General features: G+C 37.5%; 1 protein-coding gene and 1 long non-coding RNA gene across 2 annotated transcripts; both read right to left on the bottom strand.

The window, feature by feature from the left end:
* Positions 1–28: 28 nt before the first annotated feature.
* LOC132983666 (myelin-associated glycoprotein-like) lies at positions 29–27693 on the bottom strand. The gene is made up of 8 exons (XM_061050091.1): positions 27045–27693; positions 26318–26390; positions 25584–25922; positions 13244–13555; positions 6239–6526; positions 5888–5987; positions 1750–1849; positions 29–1662 (listed from the first exon to the last, which is right to left on the bottom strand). Exons 2-8 carry the CDS (start codon positions 26361–26363, stop codon positions 1285–1287), a joined length of 1563 nt encoding a protein of 520 aa, XP_060906074.1. The 5' UTR covers positions 26364–26390; positions 27045–27693; the 3' UTR covers positions 29–1284.
* LOC132983673 (uncharacterized) lies at positions 13686–15146 on the bottom strand. The gene is made up of 3 exons (XR_009674860.1): positions 15089–15146; positions 14413–14485; positions 13686–14049 (listed from the first exon to the last, which is right to left on the bottom strand). It is a non-coding gene; the product is annotated as an uncharacterized LOC132983673 (long non-coding RNA).
* Positions 27694–27972: the final 279 nt, after the last annotated feature.

Here is a 27972-nt window from a genome sequence, read left to right as displayed (position 1 = left end):
CATCAAACAGATCAGACTCGAGTCAAACCTTGGTTACTGGGACATTTATTTATTTATTTACACAAGCTCCTCATTAGTCATTTCCTTAGTAACATCTATTCTTCCTAAATTCACACAAAATTAACAACTGAGACCCCGAATTAACTTTTTTTTTGTTATTATTGGTTAAAAAAAAGTGGAAATTTGAATAATTTTATTCATTAATAAACAAAACCTGTCACTAGCTTAAAGAACATAAACATTAAGGCACTCTAAATTCTAACTTTTTCAACAAGGCTTTGTACCTGGCAGAATGTTGGTTTGCTTTCCTATTTCCTGTTACACTTGTGTTATATGCTATGTGGTAGTCTTGGCAATGGTATGAAGACACACAATTTGAAGATAGCTGAAAGATGTTGCTAAGGGGCTTTCAAAAGCTTCACTTGATTTGGTTGACATATAGAGCATTGTGTTGATTCCCTGCCTGAACTAACGCAACGCTGAATTTCTATTGCTGATTTAAGAACTTTTGATATTGTTTTGCTCTCTTGAATGTATATTTTCTTTTTTCTTGTTTATTTTCCATTAAAAAAATATATGGCCTTCAAATAACGATTTTAACTTGATTTTCATTTAAAATGTGCCTCTGTTTTGTGCTCACAGTTTGGTTAATTCTTTGCATTGAGACCAAGGACAACTAGTCATTCTTCATCACCCTGCAGGTTATGGGTCTGCAGTAGTTGCTGTAAATTCATTGAGGATGAAATGCCTTCAGCGTTGACACAACTTGTAAAAAAATAACTGCAGCTAGCCAGCATAAGAGAACTGAAGTCACTATGTTTCTTCGTTTCAGTTTCAGGCAGGGAATGGAGTCACGCTCGACTATCATGCCAGAGTTTCGGTAACAGCTGATCTCACACAAGCCTCAAGCTGATTTGCTTCAAAGCATTCTATTAGCCAAAAGTTCTTATGCCGCTTATTTAAACTGCTCTAGCCTGCCTACTCTTTGCTGCTCCCTCTGCAAGCCACATTTGCAGCCCTCCTCCACCCCAGCTCCTCCTTTTATGCTGCAATGACTTGCATCAATCAATGTCATGCTTGTCATTGATGCCTGCTCTGTTTGGCTTTGCTGCTTATCTCTGCCTAAAGCTTTCCTTGTATGCATTCAACTTAAGAACGTGGAAGGTCAGGGAGATCCCAAAACAAAGCCATACCGCCGAATATAAATAATTGCAATGAAGTACATTTTCTTGACAAAGTGGTCCTGACTGAACTGTAAGCTATGTCTGCATCACACTCTTTTCTCTAATTTGTGAAGTCCTTCTTCACATTTCTAGGCTTCACTTCGTCGTATAGATTTACCATCTCTACTGCATTGCTCACAAAATTCAATGCTCCCTCTAAGCGCTTCTCCTCCAGATAAGAGAGACCTGACTGATTTGTGTCCCCAGAGCTTCCTCCCTCCTTCTTCCCTTTGCTCCTCCAAGTCACACTAGTGTAAATCACATCTTTGCTTTCCTCGTTTTTCTTCTCTGAACTTATACTGGCATCTTCTGTGTTGTTTCGGCTTGAGCTTTGTAAGTTGGTGCTGATTGGCTCAGAGGTAGTTGCAGGTTGGGTGACACCTGGTTTCTTCAGCTCATACATGTTGACATAAATGTCCTCATCTGTTTTGTTGGGTTCCTACAATTGAAAATAAAATGTTGGTTGCTTATTGTGCTTATTTAGGTCACATTAAGTAGAAAACTGCTGGATTCCAAGATAAAGTACCTCATTTCCTTCTCCACTTGGTAGAAGTTGGCTCATGGCAACTGTGCTGGCGTTACCTGACCCCTGACTCTTAAGCAGGTTGTGTTGAGTCCTCTGAGCCCTGAAAAAAACAGCATAGTATAAACCTACAAGAATATACTGTAAACAGTTTTGTTATTCCCACTGGTAGTTTAAGTTGAGAAAAAATTCAGAAAACTAAATTGAGTTGTTTTAACATGTCTCACAGCTCTCGAAACACAGGATCACAGCGTCTGCAGGAAAAATTTTGTCATAATGTTGTGCCAAGTGTGGCTAGCATTCGCAGTGCTAGCACTGCCAGCCTCCATGCAGGTTAAAGGGGCTATTTGTAACTTTCAAAAATACTGCGTTTGTAGCAATACCGTTTGAAGTTTATAAATGTAGCCTATAAAACTGAATCTCCACTGTATAAAAAAAAAATATCACTGGCCCGACCATTGTAATCACTGGCCCAGGAACTTTACTTTTGATTCGAAAAATAACAGTCACCAATTTACTCTTGAACCATTGTGATGCAAAAGTCAATTACAACTTTTATTTAATTAATTGAGCTCTAATTATAGAAAATAAAAATATTGTTATATTGTTAATAATGTTTATTCACCATGCTGGTAACTGTAAGAGTCTACTTAATCTGATATTAATATGAGGCTGTGATAGAGCTGGAATTCTTCTGATCACCTTTCTCTCCTTCTTTCTTCTCTGTGAGAAACTCTTCATCCTTAGATCTTTACTTTTGGAGCTCTCTTAAGGGCTAAGATGCTTTGTGAATAACTTTTATCTTTACCATGATCTAGTCTTTAACTTTAAGGGGAAATTTAGCTGCAGCGTGCTCCAGCTCCTCCAGCTGTCTGCCACTGTGGCTGAAACTTTTCTCCGTTCTGTTTTTGTCATGCCCTGCTGTCACTCAACTTTTCTGGTGATTTTTTTTCTTTGAATGCTGATTTTAGCTCGGCTTTTGTCGGGATATGATGATTTTAAAACCGTTTTACCAAACGTGTGTTTTAGTAGAGAAAACCTGCGTTAAAATCTGTGTGCGAGTGTATAATTCGAGTGTAGCTAGCGCACTCGCGGAAGTGACAGCAGTGAAGCCGCCAGCTGAACGTGCAATCAGCTGGCCCAGACTCTGTCAATCATTCATCCGGGCCAGCGGGCCAGTTATAATGTCGAGCCCTGCGTTATGTGCCCTTTTTTTGGAAGTAATTTGGCCTCGCTCACGTCTTTCTGTTTCTCCTCCGTGTTGGCCACTTACAAGAGCTAGGCTACTCAGGGGCAACAAGCGGTGCTGCAGAAATGTCGCTGAGCAACGAAATATCGCGAGAAAACTTCAAAGTAGTTTAAAAAATAAAATCGATGTTCCCTTTTCCGTATCAAGCATTAATTAAATATCGATCGACTCGAGCTTTACGATATATTGCCCAGCACTAGCTGAGAGCAGGAGTGTGTGTGATGAGTTTGTCCGTCTATGAGAGCTCTTAGATAGAAGTGTGTGGAAGGCGGCCTCTGGCTGTGGAGGTGAAGACCGGGAGTGTGTGATGAGTTTGTACTGTTGATCTCTGTAAGCGGAGCGGAATGAGGAGGACGTTGAGAACGTGCATAAAATGTCACTTCCTGGAGTTTTCGCGGAAAATACGACCCGGGGAAATTCTTTATACAGGCAACACAGATAAACAGTGAACATCTACTTTTTCACATCAGTTAACCGTTCGCTTTTTAATGGGCGATAAAAAATGATTTATACATGTAAAAAGTTACATACAGCCCCTTTAACTTCCACATGCCTGTGCTTTTTACACTTTGCTCTGGTCAAGATACGCCACTTTAACACGAGACAGCCTACATATAACTTTTATTCAATTTTCAAAATACAGTCAATCCTCTCTGCGCTATGAGATGCCGTTTGTCTACTCTGCTGGTTTACATCTAGGTAGTGGAGAATTAGTCTTTAACTGGAGCTCTAACTTTGGCTGGTGTTGGGCAGCATTTCAGAAACAATATTCTTATGTGTGCATGTACAACGGTCACAGTACAGGACATACTCTGTAAAACAACTTTTTTGCTGCAACATACTAGAGCAAAACTTACCGTACAAATATTGATCGCCTAATCTGTGACACATACGCATTTTGACTTAGATTGTTAGACCACCGCTGTCCTCAATGAATTGAACATACCTTTGACTGACGGTTGCCTTTAGATAAGCACAAAACATGAATATTACCAATAACAATTCATTTTATTGTTGTTATTATTAACTGGTTAATGGAGTTAATACACACTTACTATGTCATTCCCTTGTTCAACATAATTCTTATATAACTGTACCCATGTGTTGCTCATGCTTATATAACAGACGTTTGTAAATACATTGAGGAGCTAATAATTAGCCAGCTATTGGCTGTGTACTGTCCCCCTGCTGCAGCTGAACGAATGGGAAGTTTAGGGGAATCACTGCTATATAACAGCTGCAGCTCAGGAGAAAGCAGAGTTGTGGTGGTTTGACACTAAAGTGTGTTGAATTATCTCGCATGCTACGTTAGTCCGTTTATCTTAATGCAAGGCTACTCCCAATAAAGGGAGAGAAAAATCAGTAACTTGTGGGTACTTGACTGAACCCAGCGTCTTTTTCAGAGCGTTTAGTGTTTATTCAGCAGCTCTGGGTTCTAACACAGACCAGCTCAGCAGCAGCCTGTGCAGTTCAGCAAGATGTTGATATGAGCAGTCAATCATACACTAGATTTTTCAGGATTTTCCCAGGTAACAAAGGAATGAGGCTTGTCAGCTGATGATTATAGAGAAAGGGAATTTGTAGACACAAATGGCCTGGATGTTGCAGCTGAGTGTTTGATAGTGGAAAAAGATTAATTGCATTCAAATCAAAGACTGACCGACTTGATGTATATTATTTTTCTTAACTATTACTCATGATATTCTTATCTTTTTTTCTATTGTATGATTCCACTTAAGTTGAGCTTGAATAAGTAAAGAAAATTGCAATAATTAATGGCATAGAATCACAACATTTTGTTGTAATTCTCACACGTTTTTGTTTAAAGATATAATGTAGAATGTGGTTGCTAATGTTTACATTAAAATATGTAGATAAATTAAATATTGACTAAACCCATGTTTTATATATTTTATTGTTGAGTAATTGCATTATGTCTTATATTTCCAACAGTTATCAAAGCCAGAGAAATACGTAATTTTATCGTTTTTTATGTTTTTATTTTTCAGATTGCTGAGGGTGGAAGAAGTAAGGTGCAGGACTACTTCACAAAGGAAATGAGCATGTTGTATTTGATACTTTCAACTTAAGTTTGATATTTAGTTTTATATAGTTTCTTATATTTTTTAACTTCCAAGTAAAGTGTAGTGTTTCAGTGCACTGTTGTTATTCTGGCCAATAAAGGCTTTTGTTCAACATAAAAAAATGATTGTCTTCATTATATATCTTTTCCAAAAGTGTTTGAAAGCTGTGTTTGAAGGATCCATGCAAAATATGTGTGTACATCTATGTATCTTTAAAGATCAAAGATAGATTGGCCAATATATATCGGTATCAGAATTCTTTTCTCCCTTATATCGGTATTGGATCCAAAAATCCCATGTCAGTCGGGCCCAATCCCTAGATAGTACCTAAAAGTACCAAAAGCTTTAAATACCTACAGACCTTCAGTCATATTTAATCCCAAAGTTGCCATGAGCAAAATAGAAAAGGAGATCAGTGGTACATCGTAAAATCACAGGTCGGCCATTTCTCCAGTCCTTTTGGCATCTCATAAAGCTGCATAGAGTCATGTTTATGTCTCACAAACAGACGCAGAGCAGAGGACACTATAAATAACACAAACACATTGGCAACATTTTCGATCCACAACATTTGACTGAAATTGTGGGCCTCAATTGAAAAATAAAAATATCCTGGATAAGACTTGGTCTGCTCATAATACAAAAAAATACTTAAAATGTCAAAGATTTTAAATTGAAGACCAGAGGAACACCATATAGAATCTGTATCTTCACTCAAATAAAGAATATAATAATCCCAGTAGGAGGTTTTTAAACATTTTGCATAGTGGTACTCTGTACGGTTTGGTTTGATTTGCTGTTACCCTACCTGATAACAAAGAGTAGAGCACATACTAGCACTAGTAGTGCACATATTACCACTAGGAAGACGACAATGGTGGCGATGAAGACTGGCGAAATCACACTATCTGAAACATACGAAGGACAATATGGGATTATGGTTCAAGCTCCGCTTCAGACGAAATTATTATTTTAATAAATTCGGACATAATGTAATAATAATTCATTTTTCACATCTTAAAGCTTTCCAGAGGACGTTTTCTTCATCACTTACCCATTCATAAAGCTTTATTGGCAATACTTCGTAATTATGAGAACAAATTGTGAAATGTGCCGCTTACCAATAAAAGTTATACTCAGTTCAGAGACAAACCTTGACTTTCTGCAGATGTTGGAAGGCTGTAGAAAAGAAATCGCTGAGCAACAGATCCCAGAGAGTTTGAACTGCGACAAAGTACAGTGAAGTGATCCTTCCATTGGGCTTGACTCATGGTGATGAAGCTCCCGCCTGTGCCATAACTGACTGCAAACTCTTCTGAGTGATTGACAGCTAACCCATCCAAACTCCATTGTAAAGTGGGAGGAGGGTTTCCTGTAGACTCACAGGAACAGTTGACCTGGTTAGCAGTTTTGGTGCAATCAGATGAGGACATGATCTGTGGAGCATCTGTAATGGATGTAGGGAAGATAGACAAGTAGAGAGTCAAGTAAAGCCATGCTGTATCAAATTTGCAAAAGTAAAAGATAAGGCTTATGGCTGTAAAAAAAAAAAGAAAAAAAAAGTTGACCAGCTGTGAGTGTCCAAGTGAATGAGGCAAAGAAAAATTCTAGTTCCTCCATGTCAATCGGTTTTCATTCTGGGCCTGTGTCCACAGAGGGCGCTTTTAACACTGGCAGCGCCTATTTTCAATACAAAACCAATGTAGTTCAGTGTTTTCAGCACTCAGCGTCATACGTTTCTTGAGCCTGCATTCACTCAGCTCTCAGCTGAAAACAATTCCACTTGTGGAACAGCACTACGCTCTTCTATGTCACATCTCCATCACCGACCTATGGCGTTTTATCCCAGCCAATAGAATTGCACCCGCACATGAGATCCGTGCAACTCAAACAGCCACACGCATATTATTTTTGCAAGCGCTTGCACAGCATTCTCGCGCAGAATTTATGTGCTCACGCGAGCAATATTTTATCCTGCAAGGAGAAAACCATGCAACCATAAATACTTTATCTATGTATATTATCCATCCATCCATTATCTATAACGCTTTTCTCCCTTTATTTACAACAAAGGTAATCCTCTACAAAATAAAGTTTTTATGGATTTGAAGTTTCCAATCAAAGGAAATTAAAGATAAACAAAGAAATTTTCATACATTTTGAAAAATGTAACTGATGAATGACATCTACAATGTACATCTATTTGTCTTGTGGTTGATTGAAAACTTCCCAGTTCATTTTCAGCCTTGCAGAAAAACGGGCCTCTTTTTCGAGAAGCTTTGATGTTTAAAACACGTCCAGTCCCCATGAAAGTCTCCTCGACTCCATCAGCTCTGTACCAGGTGTAGTTCTTTACAGCTGGGTTGGCATTAGCACTGCAAGTCATTGTCACATTTGTGTTGGGCCACGCAGGCTTAGGACAGTCAAACAATGGACTTGGGCCTGCACTTCATTTGAGTTATTCACTGAGATCACAAAGAGGCCTAAAAGGACTCTTAATCCCAGAATCCCCTGCGGTACTTCACACCTATGCGTGAAATAAGGGGGGAACGGAACCTCTCTCTCCTCATTGGAGGGGACCTGAGGTAGACCCCCCATGGAGCAGGCCAGGCTACAAAGCTCCAAGACTTCCATTGTTCTCTCTCTTTCCACGCGCTGACTTCAAGTGTTCGGAGACCCAAGCTCACCTCCTGTTTCCTGCAACAATCTTCCTTTGTTTTAAGTTTTGGCGCGCAGGTAATCCGTGGCCGGCAGTGTTCCAAATCCCGAGCTCGGCTTGTCCATAGAACGCATCTCAGTTTCTCGGAGAGCGTCAGACTATCACAGATTATCAGAAAGTTAACGGTCTTATTCTGTCCTATAACAAAAGGACATCAACGGACATCTTTCCACTCGACTTGCTTAGATTAGTTTATAATAGTTATTTGTTTGATTAAGTTCATTGATTTTGGATTGATGTTGCTTTGTTTAAATAAATTCTGTTATAATTTAAGAGAGCAGTTGTTTGTGATTACTGGTGTATTTGCATTGTGATATAAGCTGGGTGCGAAGGCTTTGTGTACGGATTTCACGCCTTCAATTTATTAAATATAGTTATTAATTATTAATATTATTAGTAATTGAATAACTAATTTGAGACTGATTTGAGTGATATTTTGGTTATATTTACCTGAGTACAGGTTGGTGCCCCAAAACGAGATAAAACATAGCTCAATGACATTTTATTTATATTATGAATAATTCAATATAATTATTAAAGAATATAACCAAAGTTGACTTGATACAACCCCAACAAATGGTGCCCCGTGTGAGGCCTTCAATAAACCAGCTTTGTTGCCTTGTAAATGCACAGTAATCCAAACTTAAATCCTAAAAGGGATCCTTCTGAAGAAAATTATATTTTCTTTAAATGTTTGGTTGTTTAAGCAAAGCAGACATCAAACTGTGGCTTAGTTGTGTTGTATGTTGTTGGTTAATGATTAAATGATTTGAGTGATATTTTGGTTATATTTACCTGAGTACAGGGTGGTGCCCCAAAACGAGATTAAACATAGTTTAATGATATTTTATTTATATTATTAATAATTCAAAATAATTATTAAAGAATATAACCAAAGTTGACTTGATACAACCCCAACATTTGTGTCTTCTTGCACTGGACCAGAGGGACCGACTGACACTGTGGTCCTTTTGGGTGAATCTGAAATATTATTACAACATTAAAGTTCTACGTCGCTACGAAGGATTTCCGTCAATTTCACTATTGTAATAATTTTAGTTGGTGTCAATCGGACAAATAAAAGTCGAGCAAAATCAGTCACCGTTAAACTGGACCATTTGACAACACAATTCTTATTAGCTTAACAAGCTATCACTAGTTTTCTCTGATACATTTAACGACTGAGTGGGTGAAAGTTATGAAGTACAGTACTACATTAGTGCTGCACAAATTTTAAAAAGCCTTCTTGTCCTCAAAGAAAAAACCTTCTTACTCCACTGAATTTATAGAAAATGTTTAGTTTGTTTGCTAGTTGCTTCTCAGATTCAGATTTATGATGCAAAATAGGATGAATACACGAATGTCAAAATATCTTTATGTGCCCTGCTGGCTATATATGTAAATAAATAAATATGCCTATATATTTTTTATTACTCTTTACTTTAACTTAACTTAGTAACTTAACTTTATTTATATAGGCATACAATGAATTTGACATTGGTCACGTTTGTCAAAAAGAAGCAAGGCCATATCTGTCAGTCTAGATTTTGAGCTTTTTATACCTAGATCGAAAACACCAATTGAAATTGGTTATTCGTTGTTTTATACGTTGAGAATTTTTTTTTTACTTTAATCCGTGTTATTAACACAACATGAATATTAGGCTGTCCCAGACGATGTGCTTATCTCCTGGTTTCATACTATCCTTCATTTGGTTGCTGATTTTTTTCATGTGATTCTAAAACATGTCAGGCAATCCTTGATGACATTGCCCCTTTCAGAATAAATCAAGCCAAACAAAACGCTCTTCCCTTGCTTAATAACTATACAAGACATTCAACTAAATGTGTATGTTTTCTTGCTAGGCTCTGGGCCTTCCAAATCTCCACCAATGCCCACTTGTTAGCTGCAGGGTCATCAGCTGGGGTTTACCGCTCGTAGATGATTTGCACCTTAACCCAGAACATCTCCAGTTGAGTTCTTGTTCAATTTTAATCCTCCTGGACTTGAGCTCTGCTTTTAATACGAAAGACTATGATATCCTCCTGAATTTCCTGAAAGAGTACAATGGCATTAAAAACACTGCTCTGTATTGGTTTCAATCTTATTCATCTGGCAGATCATTCTGTTTCTGTGATACAATTTTCCTCATCCCCTTTCCACCTCACATTTTGTGTTCCCCAAGGGTCAATTCTCAGTCTATTATTTGCTCTGGTAATGGGCACCTCTGGGAAATGGCGTCTTCATTAAAATGTTCAATATGTTCAAATGCACTGCAAACCCAAAGTTCCCCCCACAACTGATTTAAAAAACGAGGTGGGTCTTCTAGCTTTGCTGTGTACCATATTACTCTTTCTTTTTTCTTGTGTTTTCTTGTGTCTGCTACTTCCTTTTGTTTGTTAAGGAAAAAAAAAAAGCTTATAGTCTGGAGCATTACTGGAAAGTGGATTAGGGTGTGAATACTGCCATGAGCCTTTTTTCTCCACTCAGTCGTCTTTGTCGTATCACTGCATGTACTGAACCATGACGGTGGTACAAATACCATTTCAGGCCTTATAACCATCATAAAATCCAAACTGGTGAGTAATGAGAAAATTCAATCCGCTTACAGTGTGAGTCGATAAAGACAATAACTAATCAGAACACAATATATTTTTTTAGAGAGTGGTGAGGACGGCGGAAAAGATCATTAAGACTCCACTTCCTCCCATCCAGGAGATTGCAAAAATCCGCTGCCTGACCAGGGCTCAGAAAATCAGCAGAGACACCTCCCACCCCCACCAAGGACTGTTTTCGCTGCTGGACTCTGGAAAGAGGTTCCGCAGCCTTCGAAGCAGAACTTCCAGGTTCTGTAACAGCTTCTTCCCACATATCATAAGACAAAAATCCCTCCATTCCCCCTCAAACCCCCACACAGGACTACCTCACTGGACTGTAAAATACAATATAACATACATCACAAACGTGCAATATATTTATCTGTATAGAAATGTTATACATAGCTTTTCTTTTTATATCTATTTATATCTGCACCTTGTTTTTCTATGTGAATACTTGCTGCTGTTTTTATCCTGCACTAACGAGTCAAATGCAACAAAATTTTGTTCTTATCTGCACTGAAAGTACAAGTTTGAATGACAATAAAGAAAGTCTAAGTCTAACATGTCCATTTCTGCTGTCACAATGAACATTATAATATGGGGTGTGTATGGGACTTCTGGTTCTTTTTTCTTCTGCATCAGTTCCATTTTTTGAAAACCAGAGGTTGCGGCGTGATATCATCTTGAGTCCCATGCTTATAAGATTGCCATTGTTTGTTTGCAGTGCATCTGACAAAACAGCTTATTTAAAGATTCAGTATGAATCTAGAATATTTTGGGGGTACCTGATGGATTAGATTTTTTGAGGTAATTTTTGTGTTGACTTAGGGTAGCCTTGACCATATTTGCTCCAGCAGTGCATTGTTGTGCAACTCAATGTTGAAAAGCTTCAAATCCTCTGTGTAGTTGCTTTAAACATCTGTACAAACTAAAGATGTTCATTATTAACAAAGATTATTTACATTCCTCATTTGTAAAACGCTACACAAAAAAAGCCTGACCTACCTGCATTTATGCAAATGTTTCAAACGATACCTACACTGAACATCCATCTGTGTGTTGTTCGATCTTCCACTTCCCTCTTCATTTGCTGCACGGCAGAAAAAAGTTCCTCTCTCCCTAGAAGCTTTGATGTTTAAAACACTTCCAGTCTCCATGAAAGTCTCCTGGCCTCCATCAGCTCTGTACCAGGTGTAGTTCTTTACAGCTGGGTTGGCATTAGCACTGCAAGTCAGTGTCACATTTTTGTCTTCTTGCACTGGACCAGAGGGACTGACTGACACTGTGGTCCTTTTGGGTGAATCTGAAAAGAGAGAAAGAGAAAGAGAAAAAATAAATTATTATATAGTTATATTTTTTGAATATGTAGTTTATTTGTGATGAGGGATAGAGAATGTTAAGCCTTTATCCTGAACAAGCCCTGCTAAACATCAATAGAAACAGCTAGTAGGACCAGTGTTGGTCTGTAACGTATCACTAGTAACGCGTTACAGTAATAATATTACTTTTACAAGTAATGAGAAGTGTAACAAATTACTAATGAAATTCCAGTAATAATATTACAGTTACCCACACAAAAAATAACTTGTTAATACATTACTGTTGTTGTTATTACCCCACTTCAGATTTATGCAACAAACCCCAGATTAATTTCATTGCGCACCTCAGACAAGCCGGAAGGTAGCGAGCTTCATGGTTGCCAGATATGCGGATTTGGGCTGCTTTTTAGATGCCGCCGAGGGTAGTTTTTTTTTGGCCATTGGGCTTGTTTTGTCATTTGTTGTCACACATACCTGGCAACCCTGGCTAGCTTGAAAGATGGAAGTATACATTTTTACATTCAGCGGCTGGAAATATTCCCATTACTTAAGTTTTGTCGACAGGAAAGATGACAAGAACATCATTGTCAGATGTAAATTGTGTCCCAGTACCAGGACTCTTTATACTGCAAAAAACAGTACTTCAAAACTCCTTAAGCACTTACAATATCTGACGACGACAACACAACAACGTGAAGCTTGCGTAAATAAACTCCACCAATGAGCTGCAGAGGATAGCTGTTATGGAGTTAGATCAGTCTCAATATTCACAAATGCACACAGAAGGATTCATAAATGTATTTCAATGCACACACAAATATATTTCATTCTATATGAATGTAAAACAAATCCACAAATAAAAAAATAACATTCACAAATGTATTTCTGATTCACACACAAATATTTATAGTTTTGTATACATAGACTAATAGAAACAAATATATAAACTGTTCAGTCTGAATTTACAAACTGTTTGTGAACCTCACTGCATTCTTAATTTGTTTTTTAAATTGGATATTAAAGTCCAGTGTTACATTCATTTATAATCAGATACAACTGTGACCTTTAACCCTGTGATGAAAACACTGAGTGTGAAATGATCTGTTGACGTCTTTGTGAAAAACATGCAGATTGTTTTCTTTATGTTTAAGTATTGACAGGAGTTATTAAACCACTGTGTGACATTAGTCATCACTGCTGTTAGCTTACGTGCAGCTTGCTGGTTTGTTGTTGCATGTTCAAAAATGATAGTATCATCAGCGTACATTAGGATGTCTGTCCTAATAGCATACATTTATTTGATCATTTATGTAGAGGCTAAGCAACAAACCCTGTTCATACAATGAATACATCTACAATCAAACATCTGAGTGGAGAGAAAAGAAGGTAATCACACATGGCAGTATGCACACCGCAGGTGACGGCCATGCTCGTAACTGTTTGCTAAATGATTACAAAACAACAAACAAAGAAGAAGAAGCATGTATTTTATGTAATCAATTTAATCACAAGACACACATACTCACATGTAATGTCAGCTGTTAAACTTGTTTTCACAGATGACTCAGTGCTGCCATCTTGTTTTCTGTAGACAGCAGTACAGGAGATTTCCTGTCCGTGATGGAGGTGTGATGCGTTGAAGTTCAGCACAGAGATCTTGACTTTAGTTTTGTCCTGATTCTCCTGCAGGGTCTCCTGATCTTCACCCAGGCCGGGGCTCCATGTCAGATTTGGAGGAAGAGACAGACAGGGAGCTGGAGCAGAGCAGTTCAAACTCACTGAGGTTCCCTCTTTCACCTTCAGTGTGGGCGGAGTCAGAGTCGGTCTGGGTGGATCATCTGTTCAGAAGGTTCATAAACATGTATAAACAGTTATTTCTCTCTACTATCAAAGGTTTGATTTATCTTTATTTTAAAGTAATGAATGATAAGGTCAAAGAACTACTACATGACTGAACTGTTAATTACTTTAATTTAAAACCTACCTTCGACTGAAATTTTCATGTCATGAAAATAGTATTTCAGAATGTCACATTCCAATCTAAAATAATACAGTTTGGTGTTTTGAGGTTGCATGTCATCCAGGGTTGTGGTGCAGTCTTTTTTTGTTAGGTCACCGATCAATTGTCCTTTGATTGTACTCTGTTGTGGATTACTGCTATCAAACACAACAAGTCTGCTATCAGATTCTTTCCATAATGCTTTACATGTGTTATCTAAGTTGACATTATGTTGATCGTCTACGTCAAAGGAGCAGGGGATTGTCACACAGGATCCCTTCAGAACCTCTATAGTATTTGGTATAATGATCTCAAACTGTCCACACAGGGCACCTGAAACACAAGAAACAAATCCTTATTACAATTATACATTTACAATAGAATCCTTATTCATATTGAGTTCATAATGTCTATATTACTAAAATCAGCAATGTTCATTACACGTGTCTCTGTTAAATAAACAAACAAAAGATAAAGTCATGATATATTTTATTGATGGCTCTATTTCTAAAAATCTTATCAGTATGCTTTCAATGATAAAATAGTCTTCACATAAAACTCAGAGGATTCATCATTTTCACACAGCTTTTTTACATTAAAGTTGTGAATTTAACACCAAATCTCTACATTATGATATCAAGAAAGCAGAACACATTAGTAGCTAATTTCTTTGATAAATATAAGTGAGCATCTCACCTTGCAGCAGACAGCCAGTGAGGAGGAGAGTCAGAGCTGCAGCCATCTTTGTGTTTCAGAAGAGGCAGAAAGTCTGGAGAGAATACATGTAGATTTACAGTTTAGTTTATTTCGCTCCAAATAAACTTAGATTTCATTTTGAGGCTGTTGTTGAATGTGATCTTTGCAGAAGTTGCAGATGGAGAAATATCTTGAAATGTTTAAATCTTCATCAATGTGGAAAAGGTTGGATCCAGAGTTTAGTTAACTAAATTGATCCCAACAAAAATAAAAGACTTCAAGGTGTGCAGCTTCTCAGTTTAAGGTTTAAATTGAAATCTTTCTGCATTTCTGAAATTATTATAAAATAAAAAAACAAGAAGTTTGACTGCCTGCCTCAAGGAAAAGAGACAAAAGAGAAAAACTTTTTTTTTCTTGAGTTCATTTTGTTTACAACCTCTAAGGAATTTATTTGATCAGTAATAATGCCCAGAAGAAAAACTGCATGAGAGCTTTAAAATGTTCAAAACTTGATCAAAGTGAAAGTTTTTTTCTTTCCCCTGTAACAAAGTTTGTTTGATCAACTTCAGAAAAAAATAACTTATTAAAAAGTAGCCTTTATGATAATAAACATGTTGATTTGTTATATCTCCTGAAAAAGGTATTTAAAAGTTATATAAAAGTTTTATAAACTCACGTTTTTGTCAGGTAGTTTTAAGCAGAGAGGTGAAGGATGTTTAGAGAAGTGAAGTTCCTCATCATTTGGCCACCTTCATAAACAGCATTGAAAATTTGACTTGAATTTAGGAAGTCAAAAAAAAGAAGGAACTTTCATGTTCACATTGAATGTTCAGCACTTTTTACATATAGTTTTCATAGAGTGCCACATCATTCCTCACCGTTCATTAATGTATTGAGTAAAGTGGTGAGTAAATACATAAATGTGAGTGTGAGTGTGTGAACAAGTATGTGAATAAGTGTGTGTGCCAATGAATACGATTGAATGAGTGTGAGAGTCTGAGTGAATCAGTGAGTGAATGAGTGTGAGTCTGAGTAAATCAGTGAGTGAATGAGTGTGAGTCTGAGTGAATCAGTGAGTGAATAAGTGTGTGAGCCAATGAACATGATTGAATGAGTGTGAGTCTGAGTGAAGCAGTGAGAGAATGAGTGTGAGTCTGAGTGAATCAGTGAGTGAATGAGTGTGAGTCTGAGTGAATCAGTGAGTGAATAAGTGTGAGTCTGAGTGAATCAGTGAGTGAATGAGTGTGAGTCTGAGTGAATCAGTGAGTGAATGATTGTGAGTCTGAGTGAATCAGTGAGTGAATGAGTGTGAGTCTGAGTGAATCAGTGAGTGAATGAGTGTGAGAGTCTGAGTGAATCAGTGAATGAATGAGTGTGAGTCTGAGTGAATCAGTGAGAGAATGAGTGTGAGTCTGAGTGAATCAGTGAGTGAATGAGTGTGAGTCTGAGTGAATCAGTGATTGAATAAGTGTGTGAGCCAATGAACACGATTGAATGAGTGTGAGAGTCTGAGTGAATCAGTGAATGAATGAGTGTGAGTCTGAGTGAATCAGTGAGAGAATGAGTGTGAGTCTGAGTGAATCAGTAAGTGAATGAGTGTGAGTCTGAGTGAATCAGTGAGTGAATGAGTGTGAGTCTGAGTGAATCAGTGAGTGTGAGTCTGAGTGAATCAGTGAGTGAATGAGTGTGAGTCTGAGTGAATCAGTGAGTGAATGAGTGTGAGTCTGAGTGAATCAGTGAGAGAATGAGTGTGAGTCTGAGTGAATCAGTAAGTGAATGAGTGTGAGTCTGAGTGAATCAGTGAGTGAATGAGTGTGAGTCTGAGTGAATCAGTGAGTGAATGAGTGTGAGTCTGAGTGAATCAGTGAGTGTGAGTCTGAGTGAATCAGTGAGTGAATGAGTGTGAGTCTGAGTGAATCAGTGAGTGAATGAGTGTGAGTCTGAGTGAATCAGTGAGGGAATGAGTGTGAGTCTGAGTGAATCAGTGAGGGAATGAGTGTGATTTTGTGAGTGAGTAAGTGAACAAGCGAGTAAGGGGCGCATACTGTTCTTAAGATTGCCCCACCTTCCCCAATCCCTCGCTGGCCGGCACGGCCTGCACTCACACTGCTCCAGGACAAACCGGGTCTGGGCACGGTTACCTCTTGTACATGACGTCGTAATACAGCACATGCATGGTTTTATGTTATTATGAAGCGTGCTCAGTTTACAAATAGACAAACTCTAGAACATTTTTTAAAAAGGGACGCGAAGTTGAGTCCGTGCCTGCACATCGGAGAACACGGAGAACTTGACCGCTACTTTGAGGCTTATTTTGAGTCATTTGAATCAGATACAGCCAGAACACTCCAGATTTCTCCATAAAAAAAGCCTGTCAGCGTTATGTTCCTGCGTATTTAGGCATGGTCCAGATTGCCAGTGTAAGTGTGTGTCTGAATGAATGTGGGAGTGATCATGCCAATATGGCATTAAATTAAAAAAAAATAGTATATCAATAAAGTTTATTACCACAATACGCCTCTACATTACATGGTAGTAAAAGCTATTCATTACGGTTATGAATGACATTTAGCTAAACTAGCAGGACTACCAGGAATTGCTTTTTTTAACTTGATTTAAGAGAAGTCCTTCTTTCTTGGTTTTTATGTAATAATAATAATACATTACAAACATTATTGTTATAGCACCTTTAAAAATAGATGTTTACAAAGTGCTTTGAATGACAAAGCAAAGGCAGGAAATCAGGAGAATAACATGATGAACTTCAACAGCCAGGTGACAGAGACATAGAAACAGCAAAATCCCCCTAAACGTGAAGAGAAACTTGTTAGGCTGTACAATGATATGAAGTCTCAATATCTGTAGTAAATAGGCAACTTCCAAACCTACAGCCTCTCCTAATCAGCCCCTTTTTTAAATTATAAATTATCTTCCCATTTGAACTTTTTGTCTTTGTTATTATCGGTTCTTCTGATGTTAAGTTGAGTTTCTTTGCCTTTTGGCTGTCTGATTTATATACAGTACTGTGCAAAAGTTTTAGGCAGGTGTGAAAAAATGCTGTAAAATAAGAATGCTTTCACAAATAGAAGTAATTATTTTTGATCAATTAACAAAAAGCATTTTGTGAATGAACAGAAGAAACATCTAAATCAAATCAATATTTGGCGTGACCACCCTTTGCCTTCCAAACAGCATCAATGCTTGTAGGTACACTTGCACACAGTTTTTGGAATATCTCGGCAGGTGGGTTGTTCATGCAATCTCAGACACACTCGATAATGTTGAGATCAGGACTCTGTGCAGGCCATACCATCACTCCCAGGACTCCTTGTTCTTCTTTACGCTGAAGATCGCCCTTAATGACATTGGCTGTATGTTTTGGGTCATTGTCCTGCTACAGAATAGATTTGGCACCAATCAGACGCTTCCCTGATGGTATTACACTGATGGTATTACATGATAGATAAGTATCTGCTTGTATTTCTCAGCATTGAGGACACCATTAATTCTGACCAAATCCCCAACTCCATTTGCAGAGATGCCCAAACTTGAAAGGAACCTCCACCATGCTTCACTAATGCCTGCAGACACTTGTTATCTAACGCTCCAGCTTAAAAAACATCAATTTAAAATCATCAATCAAGTTTGGTGTGGTAAGAAATCAAAGATTTTATTTTTAGGCCATATCACCCAGCCCTAGTTTCAACATTTATTTTGAAAGAAAATATACATTCAAGAGACCACAGCATTCTTAAAAGTTCTAAAAACCAGCAATAGAACTGTAATCTAATTATGCATCACACTCTAGTCTCTAAATTTAACCTGGGCATATTCACATTCGGAGTCCTTCTTCACATTTCTAGGCTTCACTTCATTGTATAGATTTACACTCTCTACTGCATTGCTCGCAACATTTCTGCCCAATTCTCCATCTAAGCGCTTCTCCTCCAGATAGGAGCGACCTGACTGATTTGTGTCCCCAGAGCTTCCTCCCACCTTCTCCCCTTTGCTCCTCCAAGTCACACTAGTGTAAATCACATCTTTGCTTTCCTCGTTTTTCTTCTCTGAACTTGTACTGGCATCTTCTGTGTTGTTTCGGCTTGAGCTTGGTAAATTGGTGCTGATTGGCTCAGAGATAGTTGCAGGTTGGGTAACACCTGGTTTCTTCAGCTGAGTGGTGTTAGCATAAATGACCTCATTTGTTTTGTTGGGTTCCTACAATCAAAAGGAAATGTCGGTTGTAAGGTTATTCTGCTTATTTAAGTGACACTAAGTAGAAAACTGCTGGATTCCAAGACAAAGTACCTCTTCTCCACTTGGTAGATGTTGGCTCATAGCAACTGTGCTGGCGTTACCTGACCCCTGACTCTTAAGCAGGTTGTGTTGAGTCCTCTGAGCCCTGAAAAAAACAGTATAGTTTTAAACTTACAAGAATATACTGAAAATATCCTTGTTTTTCCCCCTGCTAGTTTAAAGTTGAGAAAAAACTCAGAAAACCAAATTGAGTTGTTTTAACATGGCTCACAGCTCTCGAAAACACAGGATCACATCGTCTGCTGGAAAAAAGTTGTCTAAATGTTGTGCTGAGTGTGGCGAGTATTAGCAGTACTAGCACTGCCAGCCTTTGGTCCTCCTTGCAGGTTTACTTCCACATGCCTGTGCTTTTTACGCTTTGCTCTGGTCAAGATACGCCACTTTAACACGAGACAGCCTACATACAACTTTTACTCCATTTTCTAGATCAAAATACAGTCAAACCTCTTTGCGCTATGACATGCCACTTGTCTACTATGCTGGTTTACATCTAGGTAGTGGAGCATTAGTGCCCGCCTATAGCTTTGGCTGGTGGCGGGCAGCATTTCAGCATCAACATTCTTATGTGTGCATGTGCAAAGGTCACAGTACAGGACATACTCTGTCAAGTAGAGGAAATATTCATGATTACTTCATGCCATAACTTTTTTGTTGCAACATACTAGAGCAAAACTCGTAGGTTTTCCACTCGGACTTCGCTACACCTGCCTGCAAACAAAGGGCTTATTGAGAAGCTGCAAACTGTATCACAGCACACCAATCAGTAAAGAACAGTAAAACACCACATAATGAACCACCTGTGGGCATCCTCTCTTCAGAGTAAGGTTATCAACATTTTTTTTCATAATTTGATACTTTCGACCTGTTTTAAAACAATACTCTTCCAAATCTCCTTTATTCTAATGATTGATAGTACTCAAAAGTACACAAAGCTTTAAATAACTACATATCTTCAGTCATATTTAATCCCAAAGTTGCTTTGAGCAAAAAAGAGAGTAAGAGATCAGCAGTACATCTGAAATTCACATGTCAGCAAATACTGATGTTTCTCCAGTCCTTTAAGTGTCTCATAAAGCTGCATAGTCATGCTTATGTCTCACAAACAGACGCACAGCAGAGGACACTATAAATAACACAAATATATTGGCAACATTTTCGATCCACAACATTTGACTGAAATTGTGGGCCTCAATTGAAAAATATTAATTACCTGGATAAGACTTGGTCTGCTCATAATACCAAAAAATATTAAACATTTCAAAGATTTTAAATTGAAGACCAGAGGAACACCATATAGAATCTGTATCTTCACTCAAATAAAGAATATAAAATTCCAAGTTGGAGGTTTTTAAACATTTTGCATAGTGGTATTCTGTACGGTTTGGTTTGATTTGCTGTTACCCTACCTGATAACAAAGAGTAGAGCACATACTAGCACTAGGAAGACGACAATGGTGGCGATGAAGATAGGCAAAATCACTGAAACATACAAAGGACAATACGGGATTATGGTTCAAGCTCTTATTCAGACGAGATTATTATTTTAATAAATTCGGACATAACGTATTAATTATTCATTTTTGTAAGTTGTTAAATCAGGACATATTAAAGCTTTCAAGAGGAATTCACCTTCACTACTTACCCATTCATAAAGCTTTCTTGGCAATACTTAGTAATTATGAGAACAAATTGTGAAATGTGCCACTTACCAATAAAAGTTATACTCAGTTCAGAGACAAACCTTGACTTTCTGCAGATGGTGGAAGGCTGTAGAAAATAAATCGCTGAGAAGCAGATCCCAGAGAGTTTGAGCTGCGACAAAGCACAGTGAAGTGATCCTTCCATTGGGCTTGACTCATGGTGATGAGGCTCACACCTGTACCATAACTGACTGCAAACTCTTCTGAGTGATTGACAGCTAACCCATCCAAACTCCATTGTAAAGTGGGAGGAGGATTTCCCGTAGACTCACAGGAACAGTTGACCTGGTTAGCAGTTTTGGTGCAATCAGATGAGGACATGATCTGTGGAGCATCTGTAATGGATGTAGGGAAGAGAGACAAGTAGAGAGTCAAGTAAAGCCATACTGTATCAAATTTGCAAAAGTAAAAGATAAGGCTTATGCCTCTAAAAAAAAGTTGACCAGCTGTGAGTGTCCAAGTGAATGAGGCAAAGAAAATTCTAGTTCCTCCATGTCAATCGGTTTTCATTCTGGGCCTGTGTCCACAGAGGGCGCTTTTAACACTGGGAGCGCCTATTTTCAATACAAAACCAATGTAGTTCAGTGTTTTCAGCACTCAGTGTCATACCTTTCTTGAGTCTACATTCACTCAGCTCTCAGTTGAAAACAATTCCACTTATGGGACAGCACTACGCTCTTCTATGTCACATCTCCATCACCGACCTATGGCGTTTTATCCCAGCCAATAAAATTGCGCCCGCACGTGAGATCCATGCGCGAATTTAAAGGAGCTGTGTGTGCAACTCAAACAGCCACGCACGCATATTATTTTTGTGAGCACAATGCACAGCATTCGCGCGCAGAATTTATCTGCTTGCGCGAGCAATATTGTAACCTGCAAGGAGAAAACCATGCTTTGAGCACGAGCTGCCGAGGGGATTTTTCTTTTCGCACTCAAAGCATGGTTTTGTCCTCGCAGGATACAATATTACTCGCGCAAGCAATTTTATTTGAATGATTGTAATTTTACTTGATATGCACATTCTTACTAAGCAGACCTTTTTGGGGGTAAAGTTAACATTTGCTCGTCTCTAATTTAATTATAGAACCTCATATATAACACAGTGTTTCCCCTACCATTCAGGTCGTTCAGGGTGGATTACCCAAAGTGATCTCCCACCACCCTAAAAGAAAGGCACTAAATACTTTATCTATGTAAATTATCCATCCATCCATTATCTATAAATCTCCCTTTATTTACAACAAAGGTAATCCTCTACAAACGTTTTTATGGATATGAAGTTTCCAATCAAAGGAAATTAAAGATAAACAAAGAGATTTTCATACATTTTGAAAAATGTAACTGATGAATGACACCTACAATGTACATCTATTTGTCTTGTGTTTGATTGAAAACTTCCCAGTTCATTTTCAGCCTTGCAGAAAATTGGGGCTCTCTTTCTAGAAGCTTTGATGTTTAAAACACTTCCAGTCCCCATGAAAGTCTCCTGGCCTCCATCAGCTCTGTACCATTTCTGCTGTCACAATGAACATTATATTACGGGGTGTGTATGGGACTTCTGGTTCTTTTTTCTTCTGCATCAGTTCCATTTTTTGAAAACCAGAGGTTGCGGCGTGATATCATCTTTAGTCCCATGCTTATAAGATTGCCATTGTTTGTTTGCAGTGCATCTGACAAAACAGCTTATTTAAAGATTCAGTATGAATCTAGAATATTTTGGGGGTACCTGATGGATTAGATTTTTTGAGGTAATTTTTGTGTTGACTTAGGGTAGCCTTGACCATATTTGCTCCAGCAGTGCATTGTTGTGCAACTCAATGTTGAAAAGCTTCAAATCCTCTGTGTAGTTGCTTTAAACATCTGTACAAACTAAAGATGTTCATTATTAACAAAGATTATTTACATTCCTCATTTGTAAAACGCTGCACAAAAAAAGCCTGACCTACCTGCATTTATCCAAATGTTTCAAACGATACCTACACTGAACATCCATCTGTGTGTTGTTCGATCTTCCACTTCCCTCTTCATTTGCTGCACGGCAGAAAAAAGGTCCTCTCTCCCTAGAAGTTTTGATGTTTAAAACACTTCCAGTCTCCATGAAAGTCTCCTGGCCTCCATCAGCTCTGTACCAGGTGTAGTTCTTTACAGCTGGGTTGGCATTAGCACTGCAAGTCAGTGTCACATTTTTGTGTTCTTGCACTGGACCAGAGGGACTGACTGACACTGTGGTCCCTTTGGGTGAATCTGAAAAAATAAAGTTGTATTTTTTGAATATGTAGTTTATTTGTGATGAGGGATAGAGAAGAGTTATGCCTTTATCCTGAACAAGCCCTGTTATACATCAATAGAAACAGCTAGTAGGACCAGTGTTGGTCTGTAACGTATCACTAGTAACGCGTTACAGTAATAACATTGCTTTTACAAGTAATGAGAAGTGTAACGAATTACTAATGAAATTCCAGTAATAATATTACAGTTACCCACACAAAAAATAACTTGTTACTACATTACTGTTGTTGTTATTACCCCACTTCAGATTTATGCAACAAACCCCAGATTAATTTTGTTGTGCACCTCAGACAAGTAGGAAGGTAGCGAGCTTCATGGTTGCCAGATATGCGGATTTGGGCTTTTTTTTAGTTGCCGCCGAGGGTTGTTCTTTTTGGCCATTGGGCTTGTTTTGTCATTTGTTGTCACACATACCTGGCAACCCTGGCTAGCTTGAAAGATGGAAGCATACATGTATTCAGCGGCTGGAAATATTCCCATTACTTAAATTTTGTCGACAGGAAAGATGACAAGAACATCATTGTCAGATGTAAATTGTGTCCCAGTACCAGGACTCTTTATACTGCAAAAAACAGGACTTCAAAACTCCTTAAGCACTTACAACATCTGACGACAACACAACAACATGAAGCTTGCGTAAATAAACCCCACCAATGAGCTGCGGAGGATAGCTGTAGCCCTACAATGTCTACAAATCAAACAATACTGGATTTTAATCGAGGACAGCTAAAAGCGAAAAAGAACTAATGAAAGTTGTGGCTTATTACGAAAAGTAATATAACAAGTAGTGTAACATATTACTGATGGCAGGGAGTAATAAGTAAAGTAATTAAATTACTTAAAGAGTTATGAGTAATATATTCCTTTTTTTCAATAACGAGCCCAACACTGAGTAGGACTATAACGGTATGTGTACTCGTGCAGAGCCGTCATGGTTTGGTCTTCACCGTTCAGTGCATTCATTTTTATTAATAAAATGTAAAGTTATAAAGACAATGCACATTCATAACATTTCTGTAATGCACAAGTTTAGCCACCATAGACAGCAGCAATATGTAAAACAGACTAAAGTGGGACAACAAAATTGTAAATCTAGAAGCACATATGAAACACTTAAAAGAGAGATGTGCATTAAAACAGGACAGTAATACTGTTCTCCTGGTAAAACAAATAAGATACCTAAAAGCAGGACATCAAAGCAGGAGACGTAGGCCTACATGAGACAGCATACCAATTAGAGGTGGGGGAAAATAGATACAGCATAGAATCACAATATTCTGCGAGCAATATTATATCAATTTATAGCTGCCAAGTATCAATATTTTCTTTTTATTAATAGCAAATATGTTTTTTTGTTTTTTTTTAATTGCTGAAGGGGTTGCACAAATCATTTTGAGCAAGTTGCATTGTTAAAAATGACTGCAGTTGTTCAGTCATCCGTACATGTTTGTTTTCAGTAAAGTTTAATCAGACTGAAACACCATCAGTTCAGATTGTGAGGTGCATGCAGCCTTTTTCTTTTATCACAGTGTTGGTCAGTCTGTGGGCTCGACTCCCATTGTGTAGAAATGAACAGACAGAAGTGAGACGAAAAGACTGAGAATTTTTCCTTATTTGACAAAACAGTTCTTGATTTAGTTTAATTTTGTGTACATAATATGCAGTTAAAAAAATGAAATTCAATATAGTATATCACAATTCTCAGCCTGTCGCAAAATGTTTAAAATCGCAATAATATCGTATCGTGACTCAAGCATCGTTATAATATCGTATCGAAGGGCCTCTGGTGATTCCCACCTCTAATAACAATGTAGACCTATTACGTCTACAGTACAGTGTTGCTTCCTCAGCGGATAAACAGTTGGTGGAAATATGTAAATATGAACTTTACTATGTTTGTCACCATCTTAATTAGTTTTTTAAATAGACACATTAAAGTCCAGTGTTACATTCATTTATAATCAGATACAACTGTGACCTTTAACCCTGTGATGAAAACACTGAGTGTGAAATGATCTGTTGACGTCTTTGTGAAAAACATGCAGATTGTTTTCTTTATGTTTAAGTATTGACAGGAGTTATTAAACCACTGTGTGACATTAGTCATCACTGCTGTTAGCTTACGTGCAGCTTGTTGGTTTGTTGTTGCATGTTCAAAAATGATAGTATCATCAGCGTACATTAGGATGTCTGTCCTAATAGCATTCATTTATTAGATCATTTATGTCGAGGCTAAACAACAAACCCTGTTCATACAATGAATACATCTACAATCAAACATCTGAGTGGAGAGAAAAGAAGGTAATCACACATGGCAGAAGTGACGGCCATGCTGGTAACTATTTGCTAAATGATTACAAAACAACAAACAAAGAATTTTATGTAATCAATTTAATCACAAGACACACATACTCACATGTAATGTTAGCTGTTAAACTGGTGTTCACAGATGACTCAGTGCTGCCATCTTGTTTTCTGTAGACAGCAGTACAGGAGATTTCCTGTCCGTGATGGAGGTGTGATGCTTTGAAGTTCAGCACAGAGATCTTGACTTTAGTTTTGTCCTGATTCTCCTGCAGGGTCTCCTGACCTTCACCCAGGCCGGGGCTCCATGTCAGATTTGGAGGAAGAGACAGACAGGGAGCTGGAGCAAAGCAATTCAAACTCACTGAGGTTCCCTCCTTCACCTTCAGTGTGGGCGGAGTCAGAGTCGGTTGTTCTGTTCAGAAGATACATAAACATGTATAAGCAGTTATTTCTCTCTACTATCAAAGGTTTGATTTATCTTTATTTTAAAGTAATCAATGATAAGGTCAGAGAACTACTACATGACTGAACTGTTAATACATTTAATTTGAAACCTACCTGTGACTGAAATTTTCACGCCATCAAAATTGTATTTCACATCGAAACAGTCCAATCTAAAAAAATACAGTTTGGTGTTTTGCATGTCATTCAGGGTTGTGGTGCAGTCTTTTTTTGTTAGGTTACCAATCAATTGTCCTTTCTGTTGTGGATTACTGCTATCAAACACAAAAGGGCCAGTGTCCCTATTTCCTTTTCTCCATAATGCTTTACATGTGTTATCTAAGTTGACATTATGTTGATCCTCTACGTCAAAGGAGCAGGGGATTGTCACACAGGATCTCTTCAGAACCTCTATAGTCTTTGGTATAATGATCTCAAACTCTCCACACAGGGCACCTGAAACACAAGAAACAAATCCTTATTACAATTATACATTTACAATACAATCCTTATTCATATTGAGTTTATAATGTCTATATTACTAAAATCATTGACAGGGATAGAGGTTTCAAATGAGTCACAGCTAGAAACCTGACTGCATGTTATCTACTTTGTATTGATATGAAGCAATGTTCATTGCACGTGTCTCTGTTAAATAAACAAACAAATAAATAAATAAATAAAGTCATGATACATTTTCTTCATGTAAAACTCAGAGGATTCATCATTTTCACACAGTTATTTTTTACATTAAAGTTGTAAATTTAACACCAAATCTCTACATTATGATATCAAGAAAGCAGAACACATTAGTAGCTAATTTCTTTGACAAATATAAGTGAGCATCTCACCTTGCAGCAGACAGCCAATGAGGAGGAGAGTCAGAGCTGCAGCCATCTTTGTGTTTCAGAAGAGGCAGAAAGTCTGGAGAGAATACATGTAGATTTACAGTTTAGTGTACTTCGCTCGAAGTAAACTTAGATTTCATTTTGAGGCTGTTGTTGAATGTGATCTTTGTAGAAGTTGCAGATGGAGAAATATCTTGAAATGTTTAAATCTTCATCAATGTGGAAAAGGTTGGATCCAGAGTTTAGTTAACTAAATTGACCCCAACAAAACTAAAAGACTTCAAGGTGTGCAGCTTCTCATTTTAAGGTTTAAATTGAAATCTTTCTGCATTTCATTCAATTCATGTAAAGATGCTCATTATTAAAACGTAGAAGATGAAATGATAATAAAATAAAAAACAGGAAGTTTGACTGCCTGCCTCAAGGAAAAGAAACAAAAGAGAAAAATATATATAAATATATTTTGTCTGAGTTCATTTTGTTTACAACCTCTTTAAAGAAAATATTTGATCAGTAATAACACCCAGAAGAAAAACTGCACGAGAGCTTTAAAATTTTCAAAACTTGATCAGAGTGAATGTTTTTTTTCTTTCCCCTGTAACAAAGTTTCTTTGATCAACTTCAGAAAAAAAATGCACTTCTTAAAAAGTAGACTTTATGATATTAAACATGTTGATTTGTTATATCTCCTGAAAAAGTATAAAGTCATTTAAACGTTATATAAACTTACTTTTTTGTCAGGTCTTTTTGAGCAGTGAGGTGAAGGATGTTTAGAGAAGTGAAGTTCCTCATCATTTGGCCACCTTCATAAACAGCATTCAAAATTTGACTTGTAAATGAGGAAGTCAAACAAATGCATGTTCACATTGGATGTTCAGTTCTTTTTATGTAAATAGTTTTCATACAGTGTCACATCCTATTTACTATTGATAACAAACATCTCTGTGTGCAAATTATTTCTATCTTTAGACCTTAATTAAAACATTGTCATCATGGGGATGTCAGCATTTGATTAAAATGCAAAAACCAATGAAAAGCCTGTACTGTCAAAATAATGTTTATAATTAATTTTTATGCAATAACACCTTGATGTGTTTTAATATTTACAACCCATCAGTTTGACTAGAATGTTACTTTTTGAGATCCACATACAGGAGGTGACAACTTATAAAAAACATTGTTGTCAAAGTTTCTGCCTAATCATGAACCAATGAAATAAGCAGGCTACTCTATAAATTACTTTTTTAATCACAACACAATTATCAGTGATGACAAAAAGTACTTTCATTCTCACTCAAAGTCAGCCAACTAATTTTTTTCCAGGTGAAACTGAATGAAATCCAGCTATTTGATTCTTTCAGGATAATCTACTATATAAGAAAAAGACAAAATATAATAAAAAGGTAGCCACAAGGAATCACTGGGAGCACAAGGAAAACTAACATAACTACAAACAACACCGACAAATGACAACGAACTGACACAGAAGGGAAGAAACACAGAGACTAAATAGACAGGGGTAATCAGACACAGGTGAGACTAATGACACAGGTGAAGACAATGAGGGCAATCACACAGAGGAAGGAATGAACACAAGAAACACTGAGGACACTTACAAAATAAATACATGAAACACTAAGACAAAAACACACAAGGGA

This window comes from Labrus mixtus, chromosome 11 (assembly GCF_963584025.1).
Source record: "Labrus mixtus chromosome 11, fLabMix1.1, whole genome shotgun sequence".
Taxonomy (NCBI): Eukaryota; Metazoa; Chordata; class Actinopteri; order Labriformes; family Labridae; genus Labrus; species Labrus mixtus.
Note: the sequence above shows the minus strand (reverse complement) of the source record. Positions and strands in the feature narration are given on the sequence as shown.

Coding starts and splice junctions, on each gene's coding strand:
- LOC132983666 (XM_061050091.1), bottom strand. CDS start 26,363: ATGGCTGCAGCTCTGACTCTCCTCCTCATTGGCTGTCTGCTGCAAG. Junction 6,527..13,243: donor TTTAACAGCTGACATTACAT/GTGAGTATGTGT, acceptor CATCCATTACAG/ATGCTCCACAGATCATGTCC. Junction 5,988..6,238: donor CCTTCCAACATCTGCAGAAA/GTCAAGGTTTGT, acceptor CGTATGTTTCAG/ATAGTGTGATTTCGCCAGTC.